Genomic DNA, 18163 nt, shown 5'->3' on the forward strand with positions numbered 1-18163 from the left:
AGTCTATAAGATGCGACATATTAGGTGATATAGTTTACGTAAGTTGTAAAATATTATAATATAATAATATATTTTAACGCAGTCTATAAGATGCGACATATTAAGTTAAATGTAACACTGTAACATTTATTTTTAATATTCACAAAACTGTTTTATCAACTAATAAAAATAAATAACCATTAATATTTTTTTTTGTTATTCTGTAAAATTTTTTTTTAACCCCTGCAAAAAAGTATGGAATCATAAGATGTTCATTCAAATGTTTATGTGTATATGGGGCCACAAAAAACAATTTTTCACTCAACAAATATATTATTTGTATAAAAACACTTAAAAAAAACAAAACAAAGAAAGATAACTATAGTCAATTACAAGTGTTTTTACGGAGAAAAAAAACAGAGGAAAAAAAAATATGGAATCACCCACAAAAAATCTGAGGAAAAATTATATGAGAATCACCACATAAATAAAACACTACTAGTACTTTGTGCACCACTCTGGGCTTTATAACAGCTTGAATTCTCTGAGGCATGGATTTAACTTAATGACAAAAACAGTTAATATTCAATCTGTCTCCAGCTTTGTCTTATTGCACGTTGCCAGATCAGCTTTGCAGGTTGGGAGCCCTTGGGTGGGACCATTTTCTTTTAATTTTCCACCCAAAGATTTTTCAATTGGATTGAGGTCCGGGACTATTTGCAGGCCATGCCATTGACATTATATGTACTTTCCTGTAGAAATGTTTTCAAGATTTTTAACTATGGCACGATGCATTATCATCCTGAAAAATGATGATACCCAAATCACCAAACGCCTTTCAATTGATGGAATAAGAAAATGTCAAAAAAAGACAAAAATCTCAAAACATAAAACTTGTGCATTTATAGAAGATGTAAACTGTCATCTCTCCCATACCTGTACCTGTACAATATCATTAAGATTGTGGAAATTTGCATGTTTTCTTCAGGGCAGTTGTCTTCATAAATTTCATTGGAACGGCACCAAACAAAAAGTTCCAGGCATCATCACCCTCACTGGCCCAATTGCAAGATTCGTTGATTTCACTGAATATAACTTCAATCCAGTCCATCCCACACGTCCAAGATTGTCTTTTTTAAGCCCACTGAAAACCTGCTTTTTTTTTCTGTTTAGATCGTTTAATGATTGGTTTTCGTTTTTGGCTTTTTCTGTATGTAAATACCATTTCTTTTAGGCGATTTCTTACAGTCCGGGGTCACAGGACATGAAAAACTCCAACTTTTCTGCGCCCATTTGTTTCCTCAATTTGTTCTGTTGGGCATTTTCTGTTGTTTTCAAAAGGATATTTGCTTTAATCTGTCTTGGGGCGCTTTTGATGTCTTTCTTGGTCTACCAGTACGCTTCCCACCTTTACATTTGATTTGTTACTTGGGTCCAGATTTTAAAGGGACACAGGCGACTGGGGAACATACCAACACTTTTTTGCAAAACATTCCGTGAAGATTTACCTTCTTTGAGACGTTGGATAATATCCTCTCCTTTTGTCTTCAACTGGACATCTCTCGTTATTGGAGCCATGAGTTATGTCAATCATCTGGTTCAATACAATCACTTAATGTGTGCAGCAACTCTTTTTTTAACTGCAGACTTAATTAGCAGTTGTAATCCAGATACAGGTGTTTGTTTTAGAAATGCCAAAGTGCATGTGGTGATTCATATAATTTTTTTCCTTTTTCTAGATTTTGTGATCCATCCATATTTTTTTTCCTCTGGTTTGATCTGTAAAAAACACTGTGTATTGACTATAGTTATCTTTCTTTTGTGTTGTTTTTTGTTAAGTGTTTTATACAGCCAGAATATGTTTTGTTTGAGTGAAAATTGTTTTGTGGCATATATGTGCTTTGGTTTTTTTCTCTACCAATTAATATAATGTGAATGAAACATCTCGTCTGAAGAAGGGTTATTCCATACTTTTTGCCAGGGGTTGTAAATGTAACGTGACGTCATAATAGTTTATCGGAATGATTTTTTTTTTTTTTTTTTTTTACTTTATTTTGATGGTTTTTTATAATGAATTACAGTATTAATATGCATTTGCATGTTCTTTAATTTTTAATCTATTGTATTTATTGGCTGCACATGTGTAAGTTCTTATAAGGTTATTCTACTGTTACTGATAATGGTATAAATTTACCCAACAAGACTTCTGCATTAAATACAGGAGCATCTGTACAAAACTGCAATATAAAACTGTTTAAACATTGTTTTAATGTTCATAAATGTGGTTACTGTTTGATTTTGTCCATACTATATATAGGAAAATACTATTTGTGTACATGAAAACAATGTACAGTTCATAACATGGAAATACTGAAGCATTGTGAAACATACATTAAACTGTGTGTTATAAATATCATATCTGTTGTATTAAAAAACAAACACAACAGAATGTAAGAGTGTAAAACATCATAAAGGCGGCTGATTCATATGGTCTGAAGCTGATAGGTCCTGTGGCCTTTCTTCAGAAGGTAACCCTGCTCGTTGAGCGCACCGACGAAGCCCTCAAAATCCACAACCTGAGAAAGCAGAAGTGGGAGAGGGGGTTGGAAGAGTGTTTATGAATGTGTGTGTGAGTATTCTGTGTGAATTATGTGTGGTTTAGATGAGGTTCACCTGTATTTGCAGATCTTTGGCGAGCTGTCGTAGCTCCTGGAACTCAAACATGCTTTTGCTGGTGCGTTCAGCGAGTCTGTTCAGCGCCGTGACAAATTTCTTGACTTTGGAGCGGTTACTCATCCCAGAGCCCAGCTGAGAGCGGTCAAAATCCAGACGGCCAAACTCATCAGAGTAAGTGTCGGCCAAGCTGAACGCAGAAGAAGCATGAGGAGTTCTTTTTGTTTGGATGGAAGAATAACTATTAATTTTTATTTTTTTAAAATATGAAGGTGGTGTATTATCTCGAGAGATGTGCTGAGGGGTGATACAAGTTCAGTACCTTGCAAAAACTAGCATTTTTTCAATATTTCTATTTTACTTGGGTCTAAATAAATCTGCATTATTTAGTCACAATCATAACACATCATCCCCATCCTTCTGTATAACTTAAAGACAATGCAGCGTTTGAGTCACCTGTGTTTCATGATCTCCACGACATCCTCCGCATCACTTTGCGTAGCTTTTTCTCTGAGCTCAACACGAGCTCTGGCCTGCAGATAGAGAGAAAACCTTCTGACTGTCACGCAGAGACCCTACATTTATTAGTTAGACCTAATGAAATCATTTAGTGCATGTCTGAAACAAACAGAAAACAGACCAAGATACTGACAAAAAATTAAGATGTTTAAATGTTTTTAAAAGAAGTCTCTTCTGCTCACCAAGGCCACATTTATTTGATCAGAAATACAGTAATATTGTGAAATATTGTTACAATGTAAAATAACTTTTCTATTTGAATTCATGGTTTACACACACACACACACACACACACACACATATATAATTGCTGCATTTTAAACATTCAAATAGAAAACAGCTATTTTAAATTGTAGTAATATTTCACAATACAATTTTTTTTGTATTTTTGATCAAATAAATGTAGCATTGGTGAGTAAAAACATGAAAAAAATTAAATGTGATTGTATTGTACTAATTTTTATCTATCAAAATGCAAATAGTAACTCATGGTTTTGCTGCAGTGTGGCTGTGATGTAAACTAAAGGCTTTTAATCATTTAAAAACAGAACAGGAATAGGCAACGTCACCACAGGAAAGAAAAATCATGAAGTATAGAATAAGAAAAAGAAAAGAATAATAGAACAAACACAGAGTGGGTTGAGTTGTTGTTGTGTTTTCTTTAGTAGTGATGTTATTTTGTGGTGGTGATGTTGTGGTTTTTTTGGCCTCTGTTATGTGAGGATGATGGGGTACTGCTGGTGGGGGGTGGTGATGGGCGTGCTGTCGGCCGTCTGGTTCTGTTTGCGCAGCTCCAGATAAAAGTCCTGTAGCACCTGCGCAGCCTCTGCAGAGAGAGTGGGGTGAACGTAGTGCCGGGCGTAACCCACGTACTTCCGCAAGAGCTGGTGAGGGATGGGGTCAAAGGCCTCTCCTGGAACCAGCTGCGGACAAAGAGAGATTAACATTAGTGCAGCTGTAATATATAGTACAGTAAATAGTATTCGGTGCATAAAAAACAAACAAACAAAAAAAAAAAAACATACTGTACAGCATAAATTAAGTCAATAATCAATTTGTTAACATTAGTTATGCATTAGCTAACATTAACAAGGTTTACTGTAAAAGATTTCATTTGTTAAAGGGATAGTTCATTTAATCACCCTCCACTTGTTCCAAACTAACAAAAGAAGATATTTTATAGAATGTTGTGACCAGTTGACGGTAGCCATTTACTTCCATAGTTTTTTTTTTTTTTTTTTACTACCATAGTAAGTTTTTTCCATACTATGGAAGTCAGATGACAGAATTAAATTTTTTGGGTGAACTATCCCTTTAACATGAACTAACGATGAATTTTCTTTTTAAAGCATGTATTAATCTTACTTAACGTTCATTTCAATGTTAACTAAATGAATTATTAAAATCAAAAGTTGTATCTGCTAATATTAGTTAAAGGACTTGAAATGACATGAAATAAAAATAATAAAATAATTATTATTTAAAAAATATTTTTTAATGAATAAAAAAAAAAATTAATAACATTAACATGAACTAACAATGATCAATAATTTACAGCATTTACTAGTCTTTTATTAATAAAAATTTGATCATTTTTTAGTTAAGAATTGTTGATTATGTAAATTGACAGTGCATTAACTCATGTTAACAGGTACAACTTTTAATTTTAAAAATGTAATATTAAGAATAACAAATACTACAGAAGTATTGTTAATTTTTATTCCATTGTTAATAAGGAAGTTAACTACATTAAAAAATGAAACCTTATTGTAAAGTGTCCTTAATAGCATTAGTTAAGTAAAAATTTAACTAAAAATGATGCTTAACGGATCAGTAGTTGTTACACATTTAAATATGCATGAGCAATAGTAAGAGTGATAAATGTAAATACCCTTAATGTTAGTTATTTTTATTGATGAAAGCTATTTGTGAGTTAATAACACTACAATAAAGTCTCATTCTTTAGTTAGTTATGCATTAGTTAACATTCGTTCATTTTTTTAAATGTTAATTTAAAAAAATTGTTAGTTGTTTGTTTATGTTAGTTCACAGTGCAATTATATTAACAGATATCATTTTTGATTTTAAATATATATTACTTAATGTTAACATTAAGTAAGATAAATAAATGCTTTAAAATTAAATTAAAAATACTTTTTTTTTTTTCTTTTTTTTTTCATGTTAGTTCAGGTCCATTAATATTAACAGATACAAGTTTTGATTTTAATAATGCATTAAGTTAACATTGAAATGAACATTAAATGAGATTAATGCATGCTTTAAAACAATTTTTCATTGTTAGTTCATGTTAAAGGGATAGTTCACCTAAAAATGAAAATTCTGTAATCTGACTTCCATAGTATGGGGAAAAACTTACTATGAATAAAATAAATAAATAAATAAAATACTACCATCAACTGGTCACAACATTCTTTAAAATATCTTCTTTTGTTAGTTTGGCACAAGTGGAGGGTGAGTAAATGATGACAGAATTTTCAGAACTATCCCTTTAACAAATGAAACTGGTTTCAGTAAAGTGAAGGAATCACAGACAAAGTGAAGTGGCATTACTTTGAGTGTGTCAGCGAGGGGTTTCTCCGAGGACACCTCCAGAATGGAGATGCTGGACTCCTGCGTGCTGTAGCGTGTGACCGCAGCACTGCTGACCGCACCGCTCTTTCCTGCACGCAAGGCCATCACGTGTTCGGACAGCAGGTGGTCGTGGTCCTCGTTAGGGGTGTCCAACAAGATGAAGACCAGATCAAACCTGGACAGCAGCGCGCTTCCCATTCTACAGTCACACAGGCGACACTTTAATACCTGAACCACAGTTTTTGACTCTAGTGTCTTGCCTTGCTCTCAAATCTGACGTTCATTGCTAGACTAACGAATTGTTACTTAGCAGAAAGTGTTTATATTTATTAATTTATTAAACATCTACTTGTTGATTATCTTAAACCCAATTAACTCTATAATCAACTTCCAACTAAAGCATTAGTAGTATCACAGGCACACACTCACTTCAGGTTCTCAGAGACAGTCTTGGCTTTATTGTAATGCCCTCCGACCGGATTGGCCGCTGCGATGATGGAGGTTCGAGCAGGAAGTGTGCACACGATCCCAGCTTTAGCCAGACTGATGCTCTGCTGCTCCATGGCCTCCAGAAGAGCCTGATGCTGGCTGCCCATCTTATCAAACTCATCAATACAACAGATACCTGGAGAAAGTGTCAAATCTTACATTCCCAGGAATCACCCTTCCATGTTTGGATCCTAAATTGATTTAGATGTCCATGTTATAGGTTAAATACCTTGATCTCCCAGCACCAGCGCTCCAGCCTCAAGAGCGTAATCTCCCGATCCACTGTCCCGGGACAGAGATACAGTCAGTCCTGAGGTGGTGGTGGTGTTTCCACAAACATATACGCCCCGTGGAGCCACGTTACACACGGCCTGGACACACACAACAACAACAGCTCAGATAAACTTCAACTCATCTGACTGACTGATAAATGCATCAGAGACTTATAAGATCATGTACCTGTAACATCTGACTTTTACCAAGTCCAGGGTCTCCAACGATGAGAATATGTGGGTCTCCTCTTATTGGGATACGATTTTTATCATCAACATACTTTTGACATCCACCAAACAGAGTCAGAGCCAGTCCTGCTTTGACAAGCTGAGAAAACAGAGACAGCGGTCAAAATAAGAGTCGTATTTTACTTATCAACAGCGATATCTTCATGGTTATGAAATGAGCTCAGTAACATATGAACACCTAGTGATACATAACATAAACATCACCGTTATATACGAACATACTGTAGAATTTGGACACTCACCAAATGGCCATAAATGGCAGGACAAAGAGAGCTGCAATCAAATCGACAAACAAAGTCACATCAGCTTCTTCACTTGCTGATATATGCAACAGTGAAGGTGTTATAAGATCTACATGTTACTCACTTCACTATGAGTTTGAACAAGTCCTCTTGAGCTTGAATCTCTTGGATGGCGTATAGATCTTTGATGGAGAACTCCACTGAAGGTCCCTGGCCCTCAGAGTCGGACGCCGCTTTGCTTTTCTGACCCTTGGAGTTGCTGACAGAATTTGCCTGAATGTACAACAGGAACATACACTTGTCCTTCTTGTTTCTGCCATTTCCTGAAGAAAAAAATAAATAAATCATGAACAGGAAACAGCAGTCTTGGAAAAAGTGACTTAATATTTAAATGCTGTTGGACATACACACAAAAAAAAAGCAGTCTGTTCACCTTCAACTATCGTTATTGGACAAAATAATATTTTGGACATTCTCTAATCAAAGCAAGTTTACACTAAGTGTAATAAATAAATAAAAGCATTATAAATAGTAGTTATATGCTATTTTTTATACTTAGTGTAGTAGATAGTGGCCTTGTGTCGGGCTATTTGCATTTAATGTAAATATGCACTCAAATAAACAGACAGACTTAATTCATTTCAGTTTAAATAATTATATTATGTGGAGGGGTATGACACAAACACAACACAAAGATGCTCTCTGCTCAGTGAATGTGACCATCATGTAAAAACTGAGTTGGTCAGAAGGCCACCCGAGGCTGTCCTGTTTGTACGGCCCATTGAGGTCAGATGTAAAAATAGCACTAGCAGAAGTTTGCCAGGCTGTAATACGATTGTTTCTGTTAAGTCCTCATTACTGAGATACTAAATGGATCACAATCCACCGATTGTTTATATTAAAGGTGCCTTTTCAGAATCTGTGTAGCACTAGCTCCGTAAGATCGTTGCACTGACAGTGTGGACAATGTCTCATACCCTCTTCATTGGACACTTTAATGACCCCTGTGATGGTGACCATGTCTCCAGGCACACAGCTGTCCACGAGGTCCTGCGTGAGCTCACATTCAATGGTGCGCGGGATCCGACCGGACTCACGCTGGTCACCGGACATCAGCTCCTGAACCCTGTGAAGAGCACAGCAAGAGGAACCAATGAGGAATGGCGTTCTCTAAAACATCTCACAACAGTGTTATTATTGTTAACGAAAACTAAAACTATAAAAAAAAAAAAAAAAAAAAAAAAAAAATGGTAATCGAAACAGTTCAAACTAAATAATATTAATTTAAAAAAATTTAAACAAAAAACTTAATTTTGCCTAGGCATTTAACTGAAATAAAATAGGTTTAAGTACCAAAATTACTAAAACTACAATAAAAATATATAGAATTATTACAAAATATTATTACAAAATCTATATAGAATTATTACCAAAAAAACTAATAAAAATGACAATCCACATAACAAAATTACTAAAACTTTAAATATAAACATTAAATTCAAAATGTTTATAAATACTAATATATATATATATATATATATATATATATATATATATATATATATATATATATATATATATATATATATATATATATATACTTTTATTTTATACTTTGATTTAAATGTGTTTATTTTTTAAGTTATAGCAGAAATCAATTAAAAAAATAAAATGAAACATAATATATTTGTTGATTAGACATTCAGGAGACTATATGATACATGCCATTTACACTGAAATAAATTTTTAAAAAAAGTATAAAAAAGGAAAAATTCACACAATTATAAATTTACATACTTTACTATCTGCCAGTCGACAGTGAGTGTTAAAGGTGAACTTCTGTTTGGAGTGAACGACCGACCTCGACATTCAGTCTGTAAACACTGAGAGGGGTGGGGGGGATGCAACTACATTAGACATCACTCAACAACACAGCAAACAGTTGTTACAGTTACTATTTATTTACTGTGTGCAATATATCAAATTGTATCTGTATTGTTCACAGATGTATCTGTGTAGTTTTCACTGCAGTATTACGTATGGGTGAAATGGCACAAAACTTGACTAACATCATTTGTTAAACATGTAATAAAAGTCTGAAGCTGGAAGCACGCTGTACCTTAGTGGGTATGGCGTATTTCCCATCAGGCAGCGTGACGCTCTGTGTGTCTCCACAGCTGTTACAGACGAACGCCAGCTTCCTGCAGAGCGGTTTAATGTTACTCACTCTCACCACAGTGCCTCTGATCGCAACAAACTTTCCGTATAAATTTGCCCTCAGACTTTTCAAAGGAGTCAGTGGCTCGTAGTTATACACCCTAAAAGAGAGAAAAGAAACACAAAGAGTTCATTTTCTATATTAAACGATTTTTTCGCCCAGCTCTTTATATAAAGTTAAATATATAACTTTATCCACATAAATAGATTGCCTGTATCGTTGCAAAATGTAAAGAATATTATCACCCAGTTTAATTGTGCTAAATGCAACTATAAGGCATGATATAAATATTTACATCATGATTTTCTGTAAAGCTGCTTTGAAACCATGTGTATTGTGAAAAGCGCTATATAAATAACTTTGACTTGTCTTGACTTTCATGTGTTGAAGTAAACGGTCTCACCTGGCGCTGATGTGAGGGATGTTGATTATGGGGCGTAGACCTGCAGGAAGCTCTTCCTGTCCCTGCAGTTCTGCTGCACGTCTCTCCAGATCCACAGTCAAAACCTGCAGAGAAAAACAAATAGTATTATTTCAACTTGATCTTCAGAGATTTTGACATAATGTTTACGTTTATGTAAATGCATAGCACAAAACCCGCCTGATGAATTGCGACACCCAAGCAGTCCAGTATCTTCTCCGGCATTTCTTTAAGATCTTTGGCAAGATCGGGTAGTGTGTGTGAAATCAGTTTGTTACACAGAAGGTCTTTGTAGTCCACCAAAATGCTGCCTTTCCTTTCAATCTCATCCTGAGAGACAAAAAAAAATCTGAAATGAATGTTTTTTAATAAAGAACACTGGAGTTAGGGAGAACCGTGCTATGAATTCTGATACCTTATCATAAAGATCAATCTGCGATGTGAAGTACTGCTCAAACACTTTAATCTTCTCAACATATGGTGAACTTTCGACAAAACCTGGAACAGAAACAAACGTAAATCACAAACTGCCAAGAAAAATAAAAAAATAAATTAAGAAATATATTCAAAAGGGAACTGGAAAAATATAAAACCTTCAGAAAAATAGAGTCGCCATCCTTTGTATGGACACATGATGTCTAGGGTTGCTTGACTTACACGCGCTTGACTAACTTTTGGAGTAAATCCTGTGCCACAAACAACAACATAAATCAATCACATCAAGTACAGGATTCCTGCAGGGCTTTGAAGGTGAATTTAAGACTTGTCAATATGGACTCTAAATGTAAATGTCTTGTACTAGCAATGCTTCAAGGTTTAAACATGCAACATCCAATAGATCTCCATTACTTTATAACTCATTTCACACAAACACACACACACACACACACACACACACACACACACACACACACACACACACACACACACACACAATAGCTTAAGGTTTGAATAGCTCTGCTTCAAAACACTAGATAATAGAAATAACTTTTACAGTATCTTCTGATCACACAGCAGAAAGGTGAATCAGAATCATGTTTTCCAATGCAAATGTCAAAATATTCTTAAATAAAGATACATTACTGTACTTGAGAAGCATAGTGACATCCGTAGTCTTGTTTTTGAAGTGATTTCATAATTAAATCAAGAACAAATATCTGCCAGTGGGCTCAGAAAAAAAATAAGCTTAAATCAAGGCAAAACAAGTTTTCATTCCAGACAGATATTTGGTCTTGTTTCAAGCATAAATGCAAAGAATTTTGTTAAACTTCTCAAGACTTCAAATGCTCATTTGGCATCTGTATCTTGATTTAAAGATGTTTAGATATCTATAATGGAAAACAAAAATACAGAGGAATATGTTTTTTTTTTTTGCAACATTTATTGCTGTTTTAAACACATTTTTAAAAGACTTTCTGCTTTGATTTAAGACTTTAAAGGCAGTAATTTGTATAAATAAATTGTATAAATAAGTTTCTTTGTAAGAAACCCTGGTGGTAAATGTCAGTGTAACAAACAAAAATCAGCAATAAATTATGATTTTGTAAATACTAAATATTTACAACCTTTTACACTGCTAACACAATGCTCTACCACTGAGCCACAGGAACACAACTAGTAGTAGTAGTTTGTCTATAAACAAGCTATGCCCCATAACTGACGGGACACTTACCGTGCTGTGTGTTGTTGGTGGAGTAGTTTCCTCCTCCTCTGCTCCACTGACGGCCTCTCCATCCTCTGTACTGACCATTATTCCATCCTCTTCCTCCTCTCCACCCTCCTCTTCCTCCAGCTGAGGTGCTTCCACCCCTCCATGACCCTCGGGCAGGACCCTGACTGCTCATCCTTCACCCTCTGAAGCCTGAAAGCAAAGTCATACAGCTATCAGTGTGGCACAGTTACACGATCGTCCTGATAGAGATATATATCAACAATATCAACAGAGACCTTCTGTCTCTTTACTGACGCTTTCTCGTCATGTTTATTATAATCGAACATGTATGATATTATTGTACTATGTAATATTCCAATAATCTAGCTATTGAGAGATTAAAATAAATGAAAAATCTGTGAAATCTGTGCTAGAATGAGCTAAATTAACGACGCTGACACAAATAACCTGGACTATTTAACGTTACCTGCTGGTTCTTATTTTACAACGGCTCGAATTGATGTTACAAGAATGAAAGTGAAAAAAAAACAACATAAACTGAGAGAAATTAACACTTATATTATATGCATAAAAAGTTATTTTAACAGATCTTACTGACTAGCGCCAGCGTTTGTTTACTTCCTCAGTCGGTGACGTCCGGCGAGGCTTCGAGTTTGGCGCTGATATGACGCCACTTCCGTGCGTGCGCAGAGCCGAAAACATCGTATTAAATTAAATTAAATTAAAACATCGTATTATTCAGTAAAGATTATTTTCTACATTTCAAAAGCTATTTAAATGACTTTTAATTTTACAAAACTCGCTTTACGATTGTATGTTTTTACCCATTTGTTTATTTTTTTCATGTGTTAATTTATTTATTATATGATTTAATTGTTATATTAATGTATAATGTTATATATTTATAGCCTATATAAATGTCTTAATTTAAACATTTCCGTATTTATTCATTTTGATGTGTTTCTTGCGGCGTGTATGATGATAAGTGGGCGTGGCTACGGCTTTTAACCAAATAGTGTCGCAGTTTCTCCCTGAAGAGCGCGCATCATCAGCATCAGCTGACAGGAGGAGGAGGAGGAGGAGGAGGAGGCGAGCATCCTTCATGATTCTGCATTAAAGCAGCGCTCTGTATCAACAAACCCAGGGCCTTCACGGATCCAAGCGCAGATCTGCGAGAACATCACACACTCAGTCATGGATAATTCCGGGAAAGAGAAGGAAGCCATGCAGCTGATGGCAGAAGCGGACAAAAAAGTCAAATCATCGGGTTCATTTCTCGGAGGGATGTTCGGGTGAGACAGTAGGGATGCTGGTCACGATCCGACATTCAAATACATCTAATGACCTGTAGTATATATATATTTTTAAATAGCATATGTCTATAGGCTACAATGCAAATACCTTATTGTTTATACATTTTTTTTTTTTTTTATTATGCGACACCATGTATCCATCCTTGCGTTTCTCAGTATCTCCAATGTCAAATATTTCCATGATGCGACATGCACAATGCAGTGTAACTGCTCTGTATTTTATACATATCATTGCACTATATTTATTGTGAAACTGCTTTAAATGATGTGTTGAATGAAATTGTTTTTTATTTTGTTTAATCATAAGGTTGAGGATGCATGTGAAATGTATGCCAGAGCTGCCAACATGTTCAAGATGGCCAAAAACTGGAGTGGTATGCATAAGACAATTCATGTTTATATGTAAACTGGTAGAATATTTCACCTAGTAATGCAGTTGGATTGTTATCAGAAATTCACTTAAAAGCATCATTGGAATGATCAAAGCGTCACTTGCCGTCTTTGTGCTCTAACTCAGTTCATTTAAGTGATCTAACTGCATTACACTTCATAATTGTGCTTTGATGTGTTTTTGGTCTATTTTAAGCATTCAACTCTGCCTCTGTGTCATTATTGTCATTGATCTAAAGGCTGATGTGTTTTGCTGTTGTAGCTGCAGGCAGTGCTTTCTGCCAAGCTGCACGGCTTCACATGCAGATGCAGAATAAACTGGACTCGGCCACCAGCTTCGTTGATGCTGGAAATGCTTATAAGAAGGCAGATCCTCAAGGTGAGAGAGTTTTGGGCAAAAATAACTTGAATCATTACAATAAAATAAAATAAAACAAACAATGTGATCAATTTTCATGTTTTAATCAGGGTTAACTAAAACTAAAATTTGTTCCTTGAAATAAAATAAATGTTAAATGCTATAAAAAAATTAATAGAATTGCTAGTATATTTCACAAACAATTACAAAACAGCTAGTTAAACACTGATATACAGGTGAACATTTTCTCCAATAATCTTTGCTTTATTTACAGCTTCGAAAAAAAATATTTTTTTATGGATGTTTAAGCACTGAAATAACTCAAACTAAAACTGAAATACAAATGAATAAATACCATATAGACAGATTTAGATTAATATAATATAAAATGACTAAAGCACATAATAAAATGATTAAAAATTCTAACAAAAACTAAAAAGAAAACAGAACATATGTACGTAGAATTATACAATTATCAAAATGACACTAAAATAACTGGCTTTAATTTAAAAAATCAATTTTTTACTAGATTGTACTAAGCCTAAACATTTACACCAGCATGTGATATCCTTTAATAATGTTTTGTCGCTTGATTAAATAATTGATAGAATGAGAATATTAAATATGCGTGAAGATGAGCTCCTGATGAGCTGTTTTGTAACCACTGCTGATATTGTGTTCCCTTCTGTTTGAATTATTCACACAGAGGCTATCAACTGTTTAAACGCAGCCATCGATATTTATACAGACATGGTAAGAGACTAGGACTTTGCATGCTTAAATTAATGCATAATTAATGCATAACATGCATTATGGTTTTGTTAACCTGAATGCACCTGTTTACTGAACACGTAAATGTTACGTAACATTTAATCTCTCATCTGTGTGTGCGATTGACAGGGAAGGTTCACGATCGCCGCAAAGCATCACATGACTATTGCAGAGATCTATGAATCAGAGCTGGTGGATATCGAAAAGGTGCCCTTTGCATTTAACAATCTATTTGATGTTTTCTTATGCATCCTAAAAATGCCATTGCATGTCCATCTAACCGGTCTGTCCGTTGTGATGTTGGTTTAGGCCATCGCCCATTATGAGCAGGCTGCAGACTATTACAAAGGCGAAGAGTCAAACAGGTTTGTATTCTCACTGTATGTCTGTGTAAAATCAGAATGTCATTCAATATTTATAACTATCTTCCATTTCCTTTTATTGTGGGTTGTAAAGGCTCATTTGCATTGCTTTGTGTTTTTCGGTGAATCTGCTAATAAGTGTCTGCTGAAGGTGGGCTCATACAGCGCTCAGCTCGAGCAGTATCCCAAAGCCATCGAGATCTTTGAGCAGGTTAGTTCTTTTGTTATTAGTTATTCATTTTTACCACCAATAAATAAATAAATAGTGTTATTTTAGTATCTTTGAGATACTATTATATTTCTATTAATTATATTTTATGGATATTTTATGGATATTATTTATTTTTTTTTTTTTCTGAAAAAAATTATCGAAAAATTAAATGTTAATTTTTTGTCAGTTTATGTTTATTTTATTTCAAGTAACAACAATATTTTTATGGGTTTAGTTAACTATAATAACACTTGTAACTTAAAAATGAAATTAAAGAAATAAATAGTACATCTGACAGTACAATATAGTGAGTAGGAATGAAAATGTAATAATGCAATGTAACAGAAACTAAATTTATGATAAACTTTTTGTTTTTAAAGTATTTTAATATTTTACAAATTATATTTCACATACATTCATTATATATATATATATATACATATAAAACAGTATAATGTGGGCCTTTATACATACTGTAAAATATATAATATATAAATATATATGGCATATTCAAGGTTCTTTCATAGTTCACTGCATTGATTACAGGTTGTGCATGTTTTTGAGTCTATGAGTAAATGAGCTTTTACACTATGTGACAGTACAGGTACAGATGATTTGAGAGGTGATTAAATTTAACCTCAGAATGAATCATTTTTGTAGAATCAATATTTTTGTCTTTGAGAACAATGGCCAGGTTGCTTCAGGAGGGAGAAAAACGTACTAGCCTATATGCAAGAAAGCATCTGCTTAAACCAATAATATTAACGAGATCTATGTAGCATGTAACATTACTGGAGAAGACTCATATGAAATATAAGGGTGGTTAGTCAAATATTTCTGCATGCTTTCCAGTGCAGCTTCATGTTTGCACTGTAAATCTAATCATATCTTCTCCTCTCTGTAAATGAACACAGAGGGAATTAAAGTTAAAGGTCTCTTCACATTCAGGTTGCAACCAGCACCATGGACAACCCTCTGCTGAAATACAACGCTAAAGAGTACTTCTGGAAAGCAGCTCTCTGCCACTTCATAGTGGATGAGTTAAACGCAAAGGTCAGTTGGTTTTAACTGGTTAACTTGTATTGTACATATAGTTTAATATAAAAACAATAACATAGTAAAGTAGTGTTTCTAGCTGGTTGATATTGCAGTTGTATTATCTTGCACTGACACCTAGTGGCCTTAATGCAGCAAACAGTTCCCGTTACCAGTGCCATTGTAGTAATGTGCTGCTTCCCGTCAGCCGTGATGAGTTCAGTGGTTGTTCCTGACATATAACAGCTCATCTGATGTAAATGTTCTGCATTTGATTTCTTTCAGCTTGCCATTGAAAAGTATGAAGGGATGTTTCCGGCATTCTCTGATTCAAGAGAATGTAAGCTGCTGAAAGTAAGTACATTTGTTTAATTTAATTAGCAATATAAATAGTATAAGGCATTCAGTCAGTATGCATACTCTAAACTGAGCAGTGCATACTGAGTGCAGTAATGCGGTTGTCATATTTTGCAGCAATTGCATTGAATTTTGTCCCTCTGTACAGAAACTATTGGAGGCTCATGAGGAGCAGAACAACGAGGCATTCACTGAAGCCGTAAGTTTCTAACCTCTCAGATGAACAGTGTGTTAGATGATTAGACTGTATAAGGGAGACCGGGGATAGTTGTCACATATTATATCTCAGAAACTGTGAGATTTTGGATCAAAAGTCCCAAGTACAAAAATTCTTATTTAGTTTATACCTTTCATACAAATTTATTTCTAACTGTTTAATATATTTTGGGTGATGCTGATATTTGTGTGTTACCTTCTACATTGTTGCTGTTGTGTTTACTAATTATTTTGTCTTGCGTAATAGTTTTATTTTGCTGAAAATAAATTTTATTTCCTTTTTTTGGAGGTCTATACAGAAACTGACTTTTAAAAAAAAATCAAAAATAGTTTTTATTAATATTTTAAATACATTTTTATTGTATTTTTTGGTAAAAGTTTTTATAATTGTGTTTGTGCTTTTGTTATTTTTATTAGTTTCTATTTTTAAATGTGTATATAGTTTTTTATTAATTTTATTTTATTTTATTTTATTTTATTTTATTTTTAGTGTAGTACATCAAGTTAAACTAAATTAAAATGAGCTAATAAAATATAATTTAAAAATGTGTGTGTGTGGTTTTAATTTTAGTTCACTATAACAACCCTGGAACATACAGTACAACACAAAATCACTGTACAAATGTGTAGAAAAAAAAAATCAGCTGCAGCTCATATATTTTACTTTGCTGTATTTTTTTGCTCATTTTAATATTGCATCTCTAAATTGTGTTTAATTTCTCCAGGTGAAGGAGTTTGATTCGATCTCCCGTCTCGACCAATGGCAGACCACCATGTTGCTGCGTATCAAGAAGACCATCCAGGGTGATGCCGGCGACCTCAAGTGATGTGTCCGAGAAAAATACTGTGGCATCATAGCCAGTTTAATTTCTTACCGTATCGTATGTGTGTGACAATCTGGTTGAACATTTCTGTGCTCATACTAGCTCAAACATAAGCCATTTCTTGGAAAGCTCAAATGCAACTTGCATTGCATTTGAGAAAACAGAAGTATATAAAATATTAATATGGCATTTCTCTATCCCTTTACTTCACGATGAGGAAATCTTTACTGTACAATGTTGTTTGTGCTTGTGTGTGTGGCATGCAAGACTCCATAGGGCTGTTCTGTTTCTAATGTTCACCTCAGTGGTGTCACTGGCATTGTCCTGCATGATAAATGTTTAAAGTGTGTTTATGTGCTGTAGAATATCAGGTTTTTGTAAGTGCACTTTATTTCTGCTGTCTGTTTAGATTGAAAACACATTGCCTTTTGCTTTTTTGTGCCATTGGCCTCTAAAACGCGTCCTCACGTCGTCTTTGTCGATATGGCAGTGTCAGTTCTGTCTGAATATTTGCTTTAGTGACTGTACATGTTTCATAATCAGTAGAATAGCGTCTCTTGCTCACTAATGGTGGTGAAATGCTCAGCTCAAGTGATTTTTCACAGTGTGATATTACAGACAGAGTTGATTTTCTAATGCAGATCAAGTTATTGAATGTGTACATACATATAAGCTTTGGTTGTTGATTTATTCTGGTATTATTTGTAATTTTATGTTTAACTGGTTATTGTGGCATTTGGGGCATTTGTTGTTTTGGGCATTCAGACCTTATGAATTATAATTTTAGTTTAAGTGCTACTTGTTTTTTGAAGTTCACTTTGTGTGAGTAAATTATGTTGACTGAATCTGATAAATTAAATCATCTAATATGTTGTATGACTGACAGGGAATCAAAAACGTATGTTAAAATGTAAAATAGATGGCAAGTCTTATTGAGACATTTTAATAAATGTTCGACCTATTTATTCAAAGAAAAATGAATAAATGATCACTCGTCTGA

The 18163-nt window shown here is 34.2% G+C and overlaps 2 protein-coding genes across 2 annotated transcripts; one reads left to right on the plus strand and one right to left on the minus strand.

Annotated features, from left to right (window-relative positions):
* Positions 1-2228: 2228 nt before the first annotated feature.
* Positions 2229-12007, minus strand: mcm8 (minichromosome maintenance 8 homologous recombination repair factor). Its single transcript, XM_042773486.1, has 19 exons — positions 11921-12007; positions 11327-11515; positions 10248-10340; positions 10070-10152; positions 9835-9984; positions 9637-9740; positions 9135-9333; positions 8813-8898; positions 7993-8141; positions 7140-7338; positions 7016-7046; positions 6712-6852; positions 6482-6623; positions 6193-6388; positions 5743-5962; positions 3907-4094; positions 3109-3207; positions 2653-2842; positions 2229-2555 (listed from the first exon to the last, which is right to left on the minus strand). The coding sequence occupies exons 2-19, from the start codon at positions 11496-11498 to the stop codon at positions 2463-2465; spliced, it is 2535 nt and encodes an 844-aa protein (XP_042629420.1). The 5' UTR covers positions 11499-11515; positions 11921-12007; the 3' UTR covers positions 2229-2462.
* A 363-nt stretch (positions 12008-12370) lies between these two features.
* On the plus strand, positions 12371-18163 carry napba (N-ethylmaleimide-sensitive factor attachment protein, beta a). Its single transcript, XM_042773487.1, has 11 exons — positions 12371-12621; positions 12937-13013; positions 13292-13408; positions 14094-14140; positions 14288-14365; positions 14468-14523; positions 14647-14731; positions 15680-15784; positions 16052-16120; positions 16272-16322; positions 17065-18163. The coding sequence occupies exons 1-11, from the start codon at positions 12521-12523 to the stop codon at positions 17164-17166; spliced, it is 888 nt and encodes a 295-aa protein (XP_042629421.1). The 5' UTR covers positions 12371-12520; the 3' UTR covers positions 17167-18163.

The sequence above is a fragment of the Cyprinus carpio genome, chromosome A17 (genome assembly GCF_018340385.1).
Source record: "Cyprinus carpio isolate SPL01 chromosome A17, ASM1834038v1, whole genome shotgun sequence".
NCBI classification, from domain to species: Eukaryota; Metazoa; Chordata; class Actinopteri; order Cypriniformes; family Cyprinidae; genus Cyprinus; species Cyprinus carpio.

What these genes read in the sequence shown, in the direction of transcription:
- mcm8 (XM_042773486.1), bottom strand. Translation starts at nt 11,498, where the DNA reads ATGAGCAGTCAGGGTCCTGCCCGAGGGTCATGGAGGGGTGGAAGCACC. An exon ending in GCGACTCTATTTTTCTGAAG is followed by an intron (nt 10,153 to 10,247) that starts GTTTTATATTTT and finishes TTTCTGTTCCAG; the next exon opens with GTTTTGTCGAAAGTTCACCA. An exon ending in CCCTCGCTGACACACTCAAA is followed by an intron (nt 4,095 to 5,742) that starts GTAATGCCACTT and finishes CTTTGTCCGCAG; the next exon opens with CTGGTTCCAGGAGAGGCCTT.
- napba (XM_042773487.1), top strand. Translation starts at nt 12,521, where the DNA reads ATGGATAATTCCGGGAAAGAGAAGGAAGCCATGCAGCTGATGGCAGAA. An exon ending in AAAGGCGAAGAGTCAAACAG is followed by an intron (nt 14,524 to 14,646) that starts GTTTGTATTCTC and finishes GTTTTTCGGTGA; the next exon opens with ATCTGCTAATAAGTGTCTGC. An exon ending in CCATCGAGATCTTTGAGCAG is followed by an intron (nt 14,732 to 15,679) that starts GTTAGTTCTTTT and finishes CTTCACATTCAG; the next exon opens with GTTGCAACCAGCACCATGGA.